At 38.6% G+C, this 19,624-nt stretch overlaps 1 protein-coding gene across 1 annotated transcript; it reads left to right on the top strand.

Moving 5' to 3' along the window:
* The first annotated feature begins 1,238 nt into the window (after positions 1 to 1,238).
* Positions 1,239 to 19,529, top strand: LOC309481351 (carbohydrate sulfotransferase 11). The gene is made up of 3 exons (XM_082146252.1): positions 1,239 to 1,764; positions 14,011 to 14,093; positions 15,596 to 19,529. Exons 1-3 carry the CDS (start codon positions 1,671 to 1,673, stop codon positions 16,439 to 16,441), a joined length of 1,023 nt encoding a protein of 340 aa, XP_082002378.1. The 5' UTR covers positions 1,239 to 1,670; the 3' UTR covers positions 16,442 to 19,529.
* The last annotated feature ends 95 nt before the right edge of the window (positions 19,530 to 19,624 follow it).

The raw sequence follows: 19,624 nt of genomic DNA, 5'->3' as shown, positions 1-19,624 counted from the left end.
AAACCACAACCTCTGCAACATGACATAATGACTTTGCGTAAACATACACGCCACTTTCAAGTCAAGTGGCGTGTTATTTATACGCATTTTGAGCTATCCGCGTGTATGTCCACGCCGAAACGAACCGTCATCTTCCGCGTGTATGTGTACGCCGTTAAATGTCCGAGCGAAACTGAGCAAAATGTATATCTACATCTGGGGAGCAATATTTTTTTTCCTAGGATGGTAGGGGAACACTCATAAATGGTATTAACCCCAGTGACGGGTAGGTTTAGGGACGCGGTTGGGGTAGGTCATATTTATATACAGTAATGTAACGTTAAGTCACCGGCGTTGATAAACACGCTGAAAATCAATTATGCGTGTTGATAACACGCCAAAAATGGAAATACGAATTGGCGTGTCATACATACTCCATTTCATGAGATCAGTCTGACCTTTAAAAAATGATATATTTAACAATATCTTTAGCATTTCTCATCCAAACAACGTCAAACTTGGCGCTGCACTTACTCGTGACCGTAGCGAGACACCTGTCAAGTTTGAAATCCATCGGACTAACGGTTCGAGAGATATGTGGTTAACAGACATACACACACACAGACAGACAGACGTTTCTGTAATTTATAGATAGATTTATAGATAGATATGGCTTATATCAATAATGATTATTAAATGGCATTGCAAATAAACATAGCTGATGTAAATGCATCAACAGGTTTGAAATGCAACACTCAATGTTATGCAGTGTGTAACAGCTTCTGTCTGTTCATCAATGAAGGAGTTCTTGAAGTTTGAAGACCCTATAGTTGCATAAACTGCTCAGACTAGTCTTAAAAGTTATTAGAGATAAGAGAATCAGTCAGAATGTTCCTGTATTATCCACCAGATGTCACTAAACATACATTATTTGTTCAAAAATCACTTTTGACACATAATGTATGGTATTTTAGAACTAGACACATTTATAAAAGTGCCTGATTATCACATCGAAAGTTCTGAGATTTTTAAATGAAAAAAAGTAGAAAGATTAGACATTTCCTCTTTAAAATCATAAAAGTGAAATATAAAGTGCATTTACATTGACTTTTTAATTCTGAAAAGACTTAGTTTGCTTTTTTTTTGGTTTCGTTCAGAGTTACAAACATCGAGTTTTACGTACACACTTCAGAGGGGTTCCAGTCGTTGCGTCATATCCAGGGGCCCCTGGGCACTCAGCTAGATGCTGGTGGGCGTGACGTCATGCCCGAAAGTTTGATACAATGCCCTCCATGTTTAGGGGAAGTTGTTGAATTCAACTGACAACAGCAACATGTGACGTACAGAAGACATGTAGATGTTCAATGGAATGTATGCGTAGTTGACGGGACAGCGTGGGAAGCGACGGCTCTATGAAACAGAGTTGGACCTGTAAAGTTTTGTAGGTGAATCAATGGTTCGTGTAACACCCAACTATAAAGCGGTTTGTTCTCCGGTAGACAAGCGGGCTGCTTCGGATGAAACGTGTATCAGAATTAGTTTTCACGGAGTTGTATTTGGACTGCAAATATGTTGTTTCAATCTAAAATGAGGAACCCGCTGGACAGACGCTTTTAGAATTGTTCTTCAGCCCTTCGCGGACCTCTGTCGCCGGGCGAGAGTCGGGCATCGTCCTTAAGAGGAGTCTCAGAATGATAAAGCCCAAAGTGGGTCGGGTGTTTCTGGCGACATGCGTCGGGTCGTTTTTCATTCTCATATTATACTTCCAGAACATCTCAAGATCAGGTGAGTAGCCTATTACTGAAGTAGCGAAGTTAATTCATAATGGATTTGTTCATTTGAGTCGGATCTTTTAAATGAGCCGGTTCACAATACCGGTCTGAACAATTTGTTCGCAAATCAGACTGAATCGGTCCGAGGCGAGCGTTTCTCCCAATCTTTGAGCCAAGAACCCATCTCATTCTGACATTTACGATTCGTATGATCAGGTGTCAATGGTTTGACTCATTAAATCGTATGTCAGTTTTATCAACACCAGATTTGGTTTTGAATTTGATTTAAACATGCTGAAACGCTTTTCAATTGTTCACTATAAATGTTATAGGCCTATAGGCTACAGTAGCTAATTTAGGTTCTTGGATGCAGTCAACAAATGAACTGGACACATTAATTACAATAAAGCATTTAGAGAAAATCTTAAATAATCATATATTCAGTATATGATGCTTATAATATAATAATAAGCTATGCAACATCCAATTTCATTAGCAGTTTAACTATGTGTCTGTCATTGTGGCGTAAGCAGATCCTACAGAAATGTATGAATGAGATCATACAAATTGATGTCTACTTAAATTTAGTTTGAGATTGAGTAAAGACCATAATATTCAACTGCTACAATATAGTATAACATTTTTTATTGGTGTACAGCTAATTCTGTCAATCAGTCCCGCAATAAAAAGGAAGTTAGATGCTTGTTTGAACTTGTTTCACCAGCCAAATGAAGGTTACAAATCAGACTTCTTGCAACAGGTCATGACCACATCCTAAATTAATTCGTTCAGTGATGACATGCACAGTTTTTTTTAACAATAACTGTGGGCAATAATGTTTCAAGTGCATTTTGACCCATAGCTCCTCCCAGGTCTGGACATCCTAAATATCTGGGGTCAGGGCCGTCAAGGAAGGTTGTTATTTTACTTGGTCTGATCAGGGTTATTAAGTGTTTACATAACTAACTACATAAGGGGTGTGTTGGTTAAAGATCTAAGTTGGTTGTTGAATGATTGCTAGTTTGAACCCCAAAAGGGCCAATCCATGAAAAAACAAAGTTAAAGGTTTACTGAAGTGCCTTGAAACGCGCAGCATTATTCAGTGTGTTAACGTCATTTCCACTGAAACAGGAAGGCAGGGCGGGACATATCAAGCAGCTCCTCCCCTTTTTTTAAATAGCTAATAGCGTTTCATTTATATCACAGCTCAGCCAGAGCCATTGAGCTCGGTAAAGCTGCAGTTTCCTAACCGTTTCTCCTCATAATCTCCTCCATATCGCTTTAAAATATAGCATTCTGTGCAGAATTCAATGAGTCCGATCAGTTTTCTGGTCCACTCTGTGCCATCGTGTCTCTGGACCGGAGCAGACTGACTGAGTGACCAGACCAGACTTTATTCGCCCCAATGAAAGCATATTTACACTGTCTGAATCATTCCCTATCACCTAAATAGTGCACTATGTGCCATTCACCATGTAGAAAATAGTAATTGTGTGAAAAAAAAATGACAGCCGTCAAAGTTAGCGTCTATTTATAATATAGGGGGCATTTGATTGGACAGAAAATCTGATGAAAAGCGTGATGTCATCACAATCATTGATTCATATTGGCGTAAGTGAGGGACTGTAAGTTTTGAACGCTTATGTCTTCTAAATGCGAATTTTGTCATTGTTTTGGAGCACACTTACTTATAGATAATAGTGAGGCGAACAGATTCATACTAAAAGCCGAAAAAACGTCAATTTTGATTTCATGGGGAATTTAAGCCTCTTTGTTTTAGTGTCCCAGCTGCTTACAGTTATGTAGTTAGTTGAATTTAGCACAGTATCCCTGCTCTCCCAATATTTCTTCACAGTCCACCGGTTGAAAACTACTCTTCAAACCACTTTTAAAAGACTTAAAGGGAACCAGGGAGATCTTAAGCAATGACTGTCTGATTGAAATAACGATTTAGTGCATTGTCATCACTTCCATTTGACAAGCTTAGCTAGATAAAGTTTAGATAATACATGTCTATACATGCATGCCACATAATGGCAGTTCCTCTGGCATTCAAAAAAGGACATCAGACTGTCCTCAGAGTGCACATGTGTAGGCTTCAGCCTGTTTAGAACAGCGAACAAAAAAGACTGTTCAGACCCACTGGAAACAAAGCAGACGGAGAGAAAAACTACCCGTGGAATGTTTGGAAGGCCCCCACTGGGAGACTCTGGGGCATTCCAAAACCTTTTAAACCTTTCCCCTGATGCCTCCGAGAGAAACGGATCACCTTGAAGAAGGATAGCATGAGATTAGAGAAGAAGGGGGAATTAAAGGTCAGTGGCTTTGACTTTGTCCAAGAGTTTTGGGATTGGCCTCATATGACCATATCTGATTTTTCACCCACTCATTACTTGAATCATGAGAGGGTATGGAGGTAAACCTGTGCTGCGACAGTAATTTATGAGTATGAAGTCCATCTGGACAAAATCAGAAACAGCATGAAGTGGTGAAGTATGTCACTACAAAATATATCTACGTTATGGTTAGTCTCCTGTGAATTATTGATGAGAGTCTTTGAACATAACCTGGTAGTGATAATAGCTAATCTTTTTTCTATTTATTTTGAAAACTAAACCTCTCCCTTTGCCTGGGAGACATAGACTAGAGCCAAGTTCAGATTGTTTGGTGAAAATGTTATTATACAGCCAAGATTGCAAGGCTGGCGTCAATTTGGCGTTGCCCTTTTTTTTTTTTTATTAAATGAATAATCCACTTCCCCTGACTAGATTTGGCTCCATTGAACCGTTCTTGTTTAGGCTTGTTAGTATGCAGTTAAATAGCTTCTCAAGAATAGTTCAGGATTTGACCCTTAAGAATTCTCCTGCCAGAGGCAAATAGTTTGACTATGGCAAAAGAACATCATGTGATCCTTCATTTGTCTCTACTTAACAGGTGTTTGTAGATGTTCACACCTGCATTATTGAAGACGCTTATCTCAATGGCTTTCATTCACTAATAAGTGCGTACAAATTAGGTGCTCACAGAAACAAATTCCCACCGGATTAACATGTTTATGCACATAGAATTGTTCTTATTCTCATTCAGATGTAGATGAATCCAGGCTTTTCTGAGGAAACTTTTAGATAGGCTTAGACATGTGATTAAACCTAAAACTTATTACTATATTTATAACTGTATAATTAATATTGTGCAATCTTTTTAAAGTATAAGTTACTATATTACTATATATTTGTTTTAACATCTTACTATTCATGATTTTGAAATATTTGATTAGTGAATGAGACCCAATGAGTGTATAACACAAATGAATGTTAATTCTGTGCATTATTTGCTTAAAGCTTTTCTTGTTTGGCTCATGGATAGATATTCGCTGCGCCACACCTCTTCAGTGTTCACAGGGTCACACACACTTCACAGGAAGTTTGGCTATACTGTCCTCCTAGTGGTTCCAGTAAAAAGAGCTGATACAAGTGATCTTAAAAGTAGTGCTCTGTCGGTGTCTTGGCCTAAAACTCGCAGCAGCAATCAGTAATTACCTTAAAATGGATTTTCTGTTTATGTATGTTTCTTCACGAAACCGCTTGGTAACAGTCCTTGTGTGTTGGCGCATTTATTCTGTGATCAAGTTCGCAATAGGAAAGTTGTTTCATTATCGAATATTGAATTTCCCCTCATTCTTCAGCTGATCTGCTTCTTTTTACCTGAAGCCAACATCAAGAAAACTTGTCCATGCAGCCAAAAGGCAATCTGTGAGGTGCAACTAATACAAGTTTAGCGGTTTGTCCATGAGAAACATATGGAGCTCCTTGCCTTTCTGTGCAGTAAGTGCTTGTGAGTCAGTGCACAGATCAGATACTCAACTGGACCTTGGGTGCGCTTTTGTCAAAAGACCTTTGAACTTTTTCAATAAAGTGAGGGTCATTTCTTTGCCCTCAGCTCCACTGTGGGCAGTTTGAAACTAAGAAGCTGTCTCTGTCCTTATATAGTCCCTTTAAAGGCTTGTTCTCTTCTGATAAAGGTTAATACTGCATCTGCTGAATGTGCAGCAGTTTCATCGCTTATCTGACCACCATCAGTTACTGCTGCTCATGCTGCTGACTTCACCACACGTCACACTTCTTTTTGCTTGTTTAGTTTGACATAGACAGTCTGCTTAATCTCAGTCGAGCGTTTTACTCAGCTCCCTTTTGCTGTGGTAAAAAAGCATTTTAAAAAGGTAAATTAGTTTTAGGCATTGTTGATTTGTCACAATTGTTTTTTTTTTCCTTTTTTATTGCAGCAATGAAATGGGTCACGACAGTCAACTAGTTATCTGACAACCGACTAGTCGACAAATTATACAGGGCTACAGGATTAATTTGTTCACGGAAAATTTGTTCCAAAGCATTTATACCGCATGCCAGAAAACATAAGCTCATTCTTTACCATCAAGCAAACCTCCAATGCTCTTACATTGGCCTGTTAGAAAAGTTTATGAAGTCTCCAGAGGCCTAGAAGCGAAACCGTCTTTGATCCTTGAAAATTGAGTCACATTATGAAGTGATTGAAGGTCAAATTGGATTTTGGATTTGTATTTTCTCCAGTAATGCAGCCTAAATTGTTTCCTAAATTGTTTACGCGTCTTTTACTCATTTTACACTCTAGTTGTAGTGAATTGGAGTGATTATGCTCGCCCAGGTTGGCGTCAGCCTTATCGATTTTGGAATAAATCACCCCGGGGACTATAATCCAAGGACTGAAAACCTGTATCTAACAACAGATTTGAAGGGGTAGTTCAACTGAAAAGTAGGACATTTTTTACTCCCCTTCATGTTGTTTCTAAAACTGTAGAGTTTTGCTTCTTCTACAAGAACACACACACACACACACACACACACACACATAATACATTTTTAAGGATGTCTCAGACTGTTTGTCCATGCAGTGAAAGTAAGAAAGAATATAACACAGTTTGATATAACACTTTGGTCAGTAAATGATGACAGAAATGTTGTTTTGGAGTGAACAAACCCTTTGTAATTAGATCCTTGATCCTATGTGCAAAGCATGATTCAATTTGCAGATGCCCTCTTGCACAGATAAATAAACTTTCAGCACTTTCTGACTGGATCCTGCAGGCACATGTGTTTGGTATAGCATCATCAGCCAATGCTGGTTACCCATATAATGACATAACTCTGGGAGCCGTACTGCTCTACAGGGCCAAGTTTCCCAATGGACCTGTTTTATATTTTATGAGGAACTGCGCACAAGATGCTTTTGATTTAACGTGCTGCCGGGGCATTGGTCAGTATCCGCCAGCTCTCCCAATCCTTCGCTCTTCCTTTCAGACAGCCAAAACAGATTTTAAGCAGTCAGAGATTTGGATGGAATAAACAAATCATGCTAGTTGACTTAAACAGATTGTTTGATTGCCAGACCATGGCACTCGTTTGGATATAAGGCAATTCCTTGATGTAGAACAGCTTGAGGGTTGCAAGTTTGTTATATCTTCTCTTTTGTTTTGGTAATTTTTTCACTCTTCAGGACTGGGAAAGAGAAAAAGGCTGCGTTCTTTTAATAAATAAAGGGAAATTTCCTGCCTTAAATGGAATTTTGGGATTTGGGATGAACAGTCACGGCTCTATGTTAGTCAGGGATAGAGTGACACCCTCACAAAGAGGCTCAGAGAAGTACGGTCTTTCTTCACCTTTTCATATCATATGCATCTCTTTCTCTCTTCTCAAATTCACCTTATGAGAGTAAAACCATTGCTATGAATGGAATACTGTACAGTACGACATGCTGGGCCACTATGAGTGGACGTAACTCTACCCAAAGCTCTGACTAAGCACATTCTTCATTCAGTAATAGATTTTGCTATATGACATATTAAGGCCCGCACTGGAGTTCTACTTCCTTTAGTGTGCTTGGGGCAGAAAGGAAAATGATTGCTCTAGTCAGACAACTATTCACTTCTGCCCCAAGAACCCTTTATGGTAAGTGAAGCTACTTTTTTACAGAAACAGGTCGCTGTAGGTATTCATTAGAATTTCAGCAAAAGCATTTTAGTAATTTAGCACAGTAATTTAATCAAATCAGTAATTCTCAGTCATGTTCTTTCTTGTTTAAAAAAGTGTTTCCTTCATAGCTTATGGTAGGGTAGGCAATTTATTTTTATATATAAACACTTTTTGTTATACTGGTTGAAACTCTTCACATCCTGATAGCAATCAATAATAGAAGGGGTCTAAATATTAAAAACATGTACATATATCTTATGTGGAAGTCTCAGGACCAAAACATTTTCATCCAATCTTTGCATTTGGTCCGAATGCAATGATAGGATGTCCTACCTGCCTCTCAACATATGTATTTCCATACCTCCGTGCACCTGCTTATGCAGACATCACACGTCATCATCAGCACGTTTCATGAAGCTATGCAGAGTTGTCGGCTGAGTCACTGAGCACCACAAACAAACAGCAGCCTTTTACAGTTCTTCCTGAACCAAGACAATGTGTTTATGCTGCGTTCACGCCATGTTGTAACTGTAATTATGAGATGGCAACCAGTTATGGATGGAGTTATGCATTTCTATGTCAACAATATCAACGGCTAAATGAATCTGCAGCGGTCAGGTGGTACAAGTAAGAGCTCTGTAAGTTGTTTACGCTCATTGTTGTAATATTATGTGCTTTGAGACATGAGTCTCGACGCTTTGCAGAATCTGCTGTTTGCGTTCACGTGTTTTGGAGGAGGTGTGGCATTGGCAGATCTCATGCTTTCAAGGCTAGCTTGTTATTTCTGGCCTCTCTGAAATTGCCTACCCTTCGTTTAACTTTTCATAGCTGCCTTTATTTTGCAGCACCTAGAATTATGAGGTGCTTATTCAGAATGTCCACTTTAATTGAAAATTTTTTCATATCTGTGCATGCCCAAACAAAGATAGCTCTAAATGGCGATTCAATTAAATAAAACTATGGTTTTAAAAACTATAGACATTAAAAGAAATGTTATGCCCTACAGGATTTTACAGTAGAAGTTTTTTTTTAAAAGACATTAATACCTTAAAGGGATAGTTCACTTTGAAATTAAATTTTGGTATGTTTTAGCTTACCTCAAGGGCATCCAAGATGTAGGTGTCTTTTTTTCCGCAGTAGTTTCAATTTTGATATTTTTAGGTCAAACCGTTCTTGTCTGTCAGTCATATAATGCAGGTCTATGGTCACTTGTCTCAGCATAGATGTCGCCTTGGCTACTGCGAAACCGTAGCCAAGGCGACATCTATTGTATATATCTATACCCGCCCGCGCTCTCAGATCACTTGGACGTGGCTGAGTTCAAGAGGTAAAAACGATATAAAAACTGTTCGTTTTCTCACAAAAACCGCTCGTTTCGTGTCTTAGGCCATCAATGTGTATACGATGGGTAATTGTTTAATTTGGACGACGGGGAATTGTTTTAATTTGGACTCTGTGCTTGTGTTTGAGACAAGTGACCATCGACCTGCATTATATGACTGACAGACAAGAACGGTTTGACCTAAAAATATCAAAATTGAAACTACTGCGGAAAAAAAGACACCTACATCTTGGATGCCCTTGAGGTAAGCTAAAACATACCAACATTTTATTTCAAAGTGAACTATCCCTTTAAATCAACAAGGCTCTGCCTGACTGCGGATAAATATGACCTTTCATAATGCTTTACAATAAACTCTGTTAGAGAGCAACATATGCAAATGTATCTGTTCAATAAAATTCCTTGCTCGCCTGTTGAGTAATAAAAACACCATATCTGCATTGCTTTTACAACATTTCAAATCCCTTAGTTTTTGCTATCTCCTTAAAGCCAAGTCAGTGTTGATTCTTGTTTTATTACGAGCTCTGTCGCACTCTCTTTTTGCCAGCAGACTCTCCTTGTCTGCATTTTTTAAAAAAAGGGTGATTCCCCAGAGGTTCGAGGTTTAGCTGCTCCATGTCAACCTTTTTTGCTCGTTGTGATAACTAACCTCTGATACTCACACACCAGACACGTTTGAAAAGCAGGAGCAACATTTCTCTATTTACAGATATGACGAGACACGCACGGGCGACTGACGTACGCAAATATTTTAAAAGCAGTTATTTCATTATAAAATAAAAAAAAACCTTCTTTCAAAAAATATTTTTAAAAATGTAATGACCACAAACTTTTTGATTGTTAGTGTAATATGCTATATGATAAACAAAACACCAAGTTTGAGCCCTACCAGGTACAAAAGAGGACACTGACAAACTATAGTAAAACGGTGGAGAAAACGTCAGTTTGATCTGCTTTTTTGTGGTTACATCTTATTATATTACTGGAAATTGCGGTTTTTTGAAGTAGCGTTTTCTGGGGAAAAGACCAAATGCTTATGAACAGCTTATGAAACGCCCTCATTTCAACATCAGACTTGTTTCACTTCTGATGGGTTTCATGACACATATGATGCTTCCTTACAGCACAACATCCAGGAAGCATAAGCTCTTCAGTTTCCAGTGTAGTTTCAACCAGAGAAACATGATCCTCAAAGTCATTTGAATGTGTTTCCAATACCACAGCCTAATTATATTTAGACTATGGGGCGAGAGCACCAGCTGTGAAGACAATTGAGTAGATAAATCATTTGATTTCGGGAGTAAAACAAAAACTCAAAAGTCACCTCAGAGAACAAAAAACTCTCTCCACACGAGGCTGAGCAGAATTCGATTAGTAAGCGAGCACAGTTGCTGCGCCGCATGAGGGCTTCCTGCCCATTACCTTGCGAACTTTTGATAAAAGCCTGCTGATTTGAGTGTTGTCCTCTGTAAACCCTCACAGGCCAACATAAATGGCCACAAGACTGTGTAGCATTCCAGCAAACAACCTTTGTTGTTGCCGCCTGGCCTCAGTTTGACGTGAGGAACCTCGCTCATAGTGCATACTAACAACTTTTAAAAAAGAGACCTCATTGCCCACCTTTGGGAGTCATTTAATACTTCTTTTTTTTTTAAGTAGCTTGTTTTGAGGAACTCATTCGGGTGTCTGTATTGTCTTGTCATAATTTAATTTCATCTGTCTTTTTCTTCACTAGATTACTCTTGTTCCTGTAAAAAAAAAGTCACAAGAGGAAGTTCACGTCTTTCTGTGGTTGTGAATCAGACTGCCTCTAACGGCCTCTTGCACACACTTCCTTTTAAAAATGATTATCAGCTGATGTTCATGATTACAAATATCTTGTAAAGACATATCATTTTGCGATGGCAGCTCTGATATGATTGTACTTGGCACAGACATCAAATTGTGGCGTTGAGTAACATTATATAGTTCCTTTCTTTAATGCCTTTGTTTGTTTGTACACCACTATTTAACAATTATCTGTTGTTAGGGCGTAAATATGAGCTCTTATGGTGTTTGCAACAGATAGGAGTATTTTAAATATTTTATATAAAATATGCACATGTGGTTATGTGCACATGACACATTGAGCTGTGATGCTCACATGCAAGGCTTTACGCTAACATTTTTGTGATATTCGCTCACACTCGGGTCTATTTGCTGGAAGGCAGACGTTGTTGGGTGGGTGCTAATCATCGGGCGAATTAAGCAATCAGGAATATTAATTAAGGTATATGACTAGATGCTCCTGGAAGGTCACCAAGCAACATCTTCATGACTGAATTAATTAATATTCACATGCCTAAATTTTGCAGCCTAATTATACAGGGCTTATAAGTGACCTAGCTGTTCAGGCTATGATTCAACTATTTGTTTAGCGCTCCAGCTGTTTGATTCAATACTATATTCCAGCAATACCAGAGGCTGTAGTTTCAGGAGCGCATTTTTAGGACCCTAGTTTTATTTATTTGTTTGGGGTGACAGCGCCACTAACCAATTCTACTTCAACAACGGAGATATGATTCAAACTTCAAACAAACAGATGCAAACACTATACATACGGAAATGAGTCATTTATAATTATCTTTCCAGCTTATTTTGAACGTAAGAGCAGGGGCGACTATTTTAAACTTGAATATTTGTGGCTTTTGGTTTCAGCAGTCTCCAGTTATTATAAGGCTGTGCAAAAACAGTTCATTGTGCTGCTGGATGTTGTTGTAAACTGGTATTTGTTTTCAAATTATTTTAATTTATTAACGTATTAATAAACACGCAAGTTTGTAGAGCTATCATTTATAGGCTACTGCACATTGTTAAAGGGATAGTTCACCCAAAAAAACGAAAAGTTTGTCATTTACTCAAGTTGTTCCAAAACCCTTTATGAGTTTCTTTCTTCTGTTGAACACAAAATAAGAGATTTTAAAGAATGTTGGTAACCAGACAGTTGACGGTAGCCATCCATAGTATAAAAAAATAAAATAATACTAGAAGTCAATGAGTGCCGTCAACTGTTTGGTTACCAACATTCTTTAAAATATCTTCTTTTGTGTTCAACAGAAGAAAGAAACTCATACAGGTTTTGAACAACATGTGGGTGAATAAATGATGACAACATTTTTGGGTGAACTATCCCTTTAAGTGTGTCAGTCACACATTAGTATGTACTAATGAATTGAAGTCTCCCACATACACAGAAAATAGTCTTTCTTTCCAAGAAAACCAGAATATAGTTACTCATATATTGAAACAAATTAGGTTAAATATTTCAAAGAGCGTGTTTAATGGGTATGTTTGGGTTAGGGGTTGTTTAGGACAATAGGCTATATCAATTAAAAAATTATAAAATAAATACATTATTGAATAGTAAGTGCTATAAAATAGTATACTGCTAATACATAAAAAAAAAAGCGGTTCTAGAAATGTGGTCCTGAAACTGTAGCCTGTGAGATTGCAGAAATACCCTTCTCGTTTGATTATGAAAACTTATCTTGTTAATAATGGACCTACATTACAAACTAAGCATTTCACTTGCAAATGTTGCATGGTCACTCTTAATAAATAAATAACAAAAATGAAAAGCTGCACATTGAGACTGCTAGATTTCACTGTAGATATTACATATGTATTGTGTTGGATTTGCAGACTTATAATCATTTTCATTGAATAATGAGGATATATAAAAGCTGGGAAAGCCATCAGTGCCTGCTTTCATAGCACAGTTTTTGGTCTGTATATGTACTCAACCCCCTCCCCATTTCCTTCTTTCTGACTTTTCCATGTTATATCAGGGGTTTTTTTCCCTTCCATTTTCCATTTGATCCTCATATGGTCCTTTTTTATGGTCTTTTTGCCACTTTGGTGTCCCACTAATTCTTTTTAATCATTAGAGGTAAAACATTTTTTAACTTTTAGTTTGCTTAATGTATTATTTATCAGTGTCCCACAATACTATACATTTAATTTGATGTTTTTCTGTTTATTGATAGAAAATTACAAAATAGGTTAAGAAAATGATCATGTATACATTTTTGTACAGAATTTTTGTCCCCCTGAGATTTACGATAAGCATTTATTGAAGGTTAAACATCTTTCACTGACCATTTCTAAAAAAAACTAAAAAAACAAAAGAAAAGTACGTTTTTTTTTTTTGAACCTATTCATGGAAAGTGCCTTTTCTCTTTTTACCATGGTTGCTTACGCAGTGTCCAGACTTGCTGGAGCATTTAAAGTATCCCTTTGACTTAGTTGGCACATGTGCAAAACCAATCACTTACGTTAGTGGTAAGGGGCCCAACACAGACTGAAGGAGTGTGCGTGTGTGTGTGTGTGATGGGTGGGAAGGGGCGTAAGGGGGGAAGTGGCTTGGACTGAAGAGAACAGACTGTTCCTATAGAGAATGCAAATGTGAAGGAGGAAATTTATGGCTGATCAGCTAGGTGCAGGAGTCAGAGAAGGCAGTAATTGTGTACCAGCACGATCCCCGCTGCTCCCCATATGCCCAGAATTAACAGCTCTAATCTTTTATAGCTCAATAACGTGATCGTTCAGACAAAGCACTTTGATCTCTGCTCTCGCAACACAGGGTCACGAGTCTCTTAACCCCAAAGAAACTCTCTGGGGGAAATGTAAATGATGCTCGAACATGTAAAACTCTGCATCAGAATGCAGGGATGTCGTGGGTGGGTGCCAAGGCATTGCTCTGCGCAAAGTCGAGTGGCTTTTTTAGCATGTTATCTGGTTTATAGGTCTCTATGATATTCTGGTCTATTGAAGTTGCTTCAATATCAGTTAATGTATCCATTGTGTTTTGCTTATGGAGCCATTAACTTTATGTTGCCATTTCTCATCTTTTGCTTTTGTTGTGTGCTTGTAGCTTCTGAACAGATTTCGGGTCAGAACAGTTTCCCAGTTAAATCAGGAAGAAGTCCTTTGCAGACACTACAAGAAAATGACCAGGTATGTATTTTTTTCAGCTGAAAATCATAGAAATGTTGTTGACTAATAATAATTCAATATTTATTTATTAAATTATTAAATTATTATTAAATAAGTTATACAGTTATTAAATAAGACAAAGTAAACTTGATAATACTTTTGAAAGCGAATTTAAATGATATGATTTGGGTGGATAGCGCTGACTGACAGAGGACGGGGTGCATTTCTCGGACCCACTGTTGTTGAAGGGACAGAATTTAACAGCAGTGGAAGTCGAATTACTAAAATAACAACCTTACATTCCTGGAGGAGCCCCAATTTACCCCTAACACCATCATCTTATAAAGACACATGCAAACCAACTGACAAAAACAAAATTACATGCATTAAAACTATGTCAGTGTAGATTCTGAGATCAAATATGTTTTAGTTTGCGTTTTTCCAAATCTAAAATCTTTTTTACTTCCATTACATTTTTGAAGAATGAAAGTGTAAGGGAACTGGGTCTGACAAATTCCAAAATGGCAAACATAGTATATTAGGAGTAGTTCATACGACTTGTGCGTATATATTCTTATAACGCTGCATTGACACGGGGCGTCTGCGTCAGCGCTTGACAGAGGTCGTGTCTGTTTGGTGCTGACTCGACATAGTGACAACAGCCAATCACATTACTTTTCCAAGTGTTGCATGAACGCAATTGGCTAGCGTCTGCGCTAGGGTATTTGCATAGGTAATCTGATTGGCTGATGCCCGCGTTGGCGCTTGAAAAGTTGAACGTTTTTCAACTTCTTCCACGAGCAACGCCAGTGACGCAACGCAACCCAACATTCAATTCGGCAACGCATGACATCACCCATTCAAAGTAAATGAGAAGCGTTAACGCAGACGGTGTGAATGCACCGTACGTTTTTTGAAGCCATGCATACAGACACTTTTCATTGTGTAACTTTATTGTATGAAAAACAAACAGCCCAGATCTGCTAAACATCTGCTCTTGTGTTTTCTGGACAAAATAGTCACACGGGCTTGGAATGACATGATGTGTGAGTAAATGATGACAAATTTTTCATTTTTGGATGAACCATGCTTTTAAAGGTCTGAGTGGAATGTCTAGATAAGGTCCATCTAGTTGAATCACTACCAGCTCATCAAATCCTATTATATTCTTGCCTTTATCAAACCCATCTGTGGATCATCCCCCAGGCAAAACCGTTACCCACCCATTACTGCTATGTGCCACATGATTTCACAAGAACTTCCCCTAAACACAGCATCTGTCTTTTCATAAAAAGTCACACAAATGCATGCGTTTACATGTAGTGCAATTTGTGGTTTCCATAATAGCACTGTTAAGAAATCTTGCATTCGGTTTCAGAAGAAAAGATTTTCGGTTTAAAGTAATAGTTAACCCAAATATGAAAATCTGTTCTGAACCCATTTGACTTTCATAAAACAAATGGTGACTTTTTTTTTTTTTTTTTATTCTATTTCCTCTAATACCACTCTTTCCTGTCCTCCAGCTGGAGAAGTCTGCAGTGCAGGCCACTCTGCAGGGTCGAAGGGAACTCCTGGAGGAAACCTGTCAAACCCACACCCACAAAAGACGCGTACTCGGCCCAGAGGACCTCCGCCACCTCATAGTGGACGATAAACACAAGCTACTGTATTGCTATGTCCCCAAAGTGGCATGCACCAACTGGAAGCGTGTAATGATGGTGCTAACAGGCGAAGGGCGCTACCGTGAACCGCTGGCTATTCCCGCCAACGTAGCTCACGTAGCGGGCAACCTGCGTTCACTCTCGGAGTACTCCACAGCCGAGATCAACAAGCGTCTGCGCACATATCTGAAGTTCGTCTTTGTGCGCGAACCCTTCGAGAGACTCGTCTCGGCCTATCGCAACAAGTTCACCCGTAGCTACAACACAGCCTTTCATAAACGTTACGGGACCAAAATCATCAGGAGACATCGTGCCGACCCCCAGGCTGAAGCACTGGAAAAAGGCAACGACGTCTCGTTCGAGGAGTTTGTGTATTATTTAGTAGACCCTCAGACTCAGAGAGAGGAACCGTTTAATGAGCACTGGGAAAGGGTTCACTCACTCTGCCACCCTTGCCTGATCCGTTACGACGTGGTGGGCAAGTACGAGACTCTTGCGCAAGATTCCCGCTACATCCTGAAGTTAGCCGACGCCGAAGGAGAGGTGAAATTCCCAGCCACCTCCAAGAGCACCAGGACCACGGGCGACATGGCTGCCAAGTTCTTTGACAACATCAGTCCGTTTTACCAGAAGAAACTCTTCAATCTTTACAGAATGGACTTCTTGCTTTTTAACTACTCTGTGCCGGCGTACTTGAAGTTGAGATGAGGGTTTGAGCGTGTTTCAACCGATCCTAAATCTTGCGCACATGTCTTGTGGGCACAGACGTTTGAATTTTGCTCTTGTGTCTGGATTCAAGTGAACTGCCTGGGGGAACCTGTAGAGGATGCGTCCTGAATATGGCGCTGCCCTCGCTCACTTGAAGCGAAATTCAGCACTGTGAACAGATTACTGCTGGCAGGGGTGTTGCCTCCCATCCCAAAAGTTCACAAAATATTGTCTGTAACTCCTTTGGCTTTGGAACCTTTTCACCGAGCTCCAAGTATGTGCCTTTGTCCTTCTGAATGTTGATAAGTGAAGCGGGATTCTTCATCAACGAATGAAAGCTATGAATGTTTCATCTCCTTTAATTTTCACCACCCAAATTGATATTTATAGTATTGTTTACATAGCATATTTATTGTGGATTTTGTTCTTGAACTGGAACCAGCAAGGCTTTGACGTTAATCTCGAAGAGATTCCTTGCGGCTGATCTCAAAGCCTCCTTTCTAACATTCCCTGGATATGATTCCAGACCATAACCTCACTCCCCGATCACAAAGGTAGTTTCCAAGTCTAAATGTAACAAACCATCAACATTTCCAATCAGACAGCTGGTCATATATCGGAGAGAGTCAGAGGGTGAGGGATGTATTTAGACTTCTCTTGCAGTGGCAAACTGGACAAGGATGTCTACCTTGGCCGGTTTAGCTAATCTGGAATGAAACGGTGTTCTCACAGAGTCACCTCTTTATTTAGCATGCAACGGGCTGAGTAAACAGTGCATAGCTGTGGTTGGGGAAAGGTAGACCCTCATCAGTGCGCCTCTTGTTGAGCTATGGATGCAGGGTGAGGTGCTGACTACCCACTGTGCATTGCAGGTCAAACATCAGCATGATCCTGGGAGGAAACACTCGTCTTATGAATTCGTAATAAGGGTTGAAGTGCAATAAAGGTTTTAGTAAGGTACCAGTATGTGTTTGCGTCAGCAGAAGATTATCTATCCCTTCAAACTCCTAAAGTGTGAAAAAATCAACCTTTTGTGTCTGTGCACTACAATACAGTTTAAAGTCCTGCTAGTTTTCATGACTTCATGAAATGTTATTGTGGTTCATTAGCACTTGGTGGAAATTACCTTAATATTTTTTTTCTCTCTTTCTTTTTGTCTGCGGAAAAGGCTAATGACTAATTTTTTATGGTTGAATTGATTATGAAATATTTAGAGAGAATGAGAATGAGTCAAATTTGGCCGACAGGCAGACATGTCCTGGTGCACACATTGTGTGCCACATTGCCCAACAAAATTGCTCTTGGAAATGCTTTGTTGGGAAATATTTTCGATCTAGCTAGTTAGTCACTATTTTATTGTTGAACTGGAATTATCCAGAATTTCCTAAAGACAAAAAGTCTCATCAACAGTTATGCTCATAAATTTGCATTCCCCTTGCAGAATATGCATTGAGAGCATGTGGGTGTAAACGTTTTGAATTGGATGATCGGGGTATATTGTACTTATTTTTTTCTTCTGGGAAACAGCTTTTAAAGGGAAGTATAAAAAAATCTTTTAACAGAATCTCGGCTCTTAATGCATCGTTTTGCCATCTTGCATCAGTGAATGTTTTCACCTTCACCTATTATATCACGCCAATATATTAAAGTCGATAAATTATCCTTCAGCTGAGACAATTCTGATGCTAACTGTTCCCCATGATGTTTTTTATTTGCTTGAAATATGATTGGAATCACTTCAAAAAGGAAAATTCAGTGCAACATGCGCAACGCAAATCTGTCATATAGGGTTCATAAAATTATAATGAGAACATCATTATAATTATGTGCTTGGGACATGGCTTTTAATATTGAGATTAATATTTAATATTTTGTTTTTGTAATCAGGCTCAAAAATTATATATAAAATTTGGATTTACAGTAAATTTATCGGCCAATATATCGTTACCGGCTTTCAAAGATAAAGAATTATCGGTTATCGGTATCAGCCAAATTTTTCATATCGGTGCATCCCTAATTATTTTGTTAATATTATTAGTTTTTGCATCTTCTGCAAGGGGTATATAAACTTATGAGCAGAACTGTAAATGTCTAGTATTATAACACATTTCAACAGATGATCTATCTTGTCATTTGAAGAGGAGCATCATGCCTTGATATGAAAGTTACAGGAGTCCCAATGCATTTGTTCTGTCAAAATTTCATTATTCTGATGTAAAACTTTGAATGTATTGAAGGTTGAAAATGTGAGTCTAGGAAAGCCTTTCATTGAATGAGCGGAGCTGTTGAGAGTGTGGCAACAGTATGTGCCATTTGTGATGCAACTAACAGTTTGCACCTGTTTTGAAAGCTTGTGGGCATACATGTGCTGCATAACTGTGAATCCCAGTATGGAGTCTTGCTTTGAAGGGTAAATAAACTTGTTTTTAATTGTATTTTTGTTTTTCAGTCGACAACAGGGAATACGTCAACCAACGGTGATCATTTCATCATTTCTTCTTACCATTTTAATTATATTGCCTCTGGTACGACAGTGGAAGTTTTTCTGGACAAATATGGATTTTTTTTTTTTACTGTTTTAAGGACCAGGAGCCTCTTTATAAAACGTGCGTATGCACAGATTTGATCTTAAATTTTGCATATGCTAAAATCCACGCCAACGTTCATATTTATAAAAACTGTCTTTGACGTGGAAAAGTGCTTTGAGCAGACGTACACACTTTTCCTTGGCAGTGAGTCGGAGAACTGCAGGTATTCGCTCGCGATTCATTATGCGCCGCTAACAAGGCAGAGATCTGACACCTTTCAGCTCTGCACAATTTCACGATCATTTGCGATTTATACATTTATCTTCTGGAAGAGAGGCGTACACACGTTTTTTGTGTGTATGCTCATTCTCTGAATCACATGTAGGCACATTTGAGAAATGATCGTAAGATCAAATGTAGGACTGTTTCTATGCAACATTTTATAAATGAGGCCTCACAACACTCAAACTGTGGAAGAATCATGTGATTAATAAGGTTATTATAATTCAGAGTGAAGATTTTACAAACGTGTTCTGAATAAAACTGCCACATCAACAATATCATTGTTGTCTTCATTGTCATCAATTTATAAGTGAACAACCAATTACATTCATTAAATAAGATAGTTATTTTGCCTTTTTCCCAAAGTGTGGTA

This window comes from Leuciscus leuciscus (genome assembly GCF_965113295.1).
Source record: "Leuciscus leuciscus genome assembly, chromosome: 18".
NCBI lineage: Eukaryota > Metazoa > Chordata > Actinopteri > Cypriniformes > Leuciscidae > Leuciscus > Leuciscus leuciscus.
This window is presented reverse-complemented; position numbering and strand designations above follow the sequence as displayed.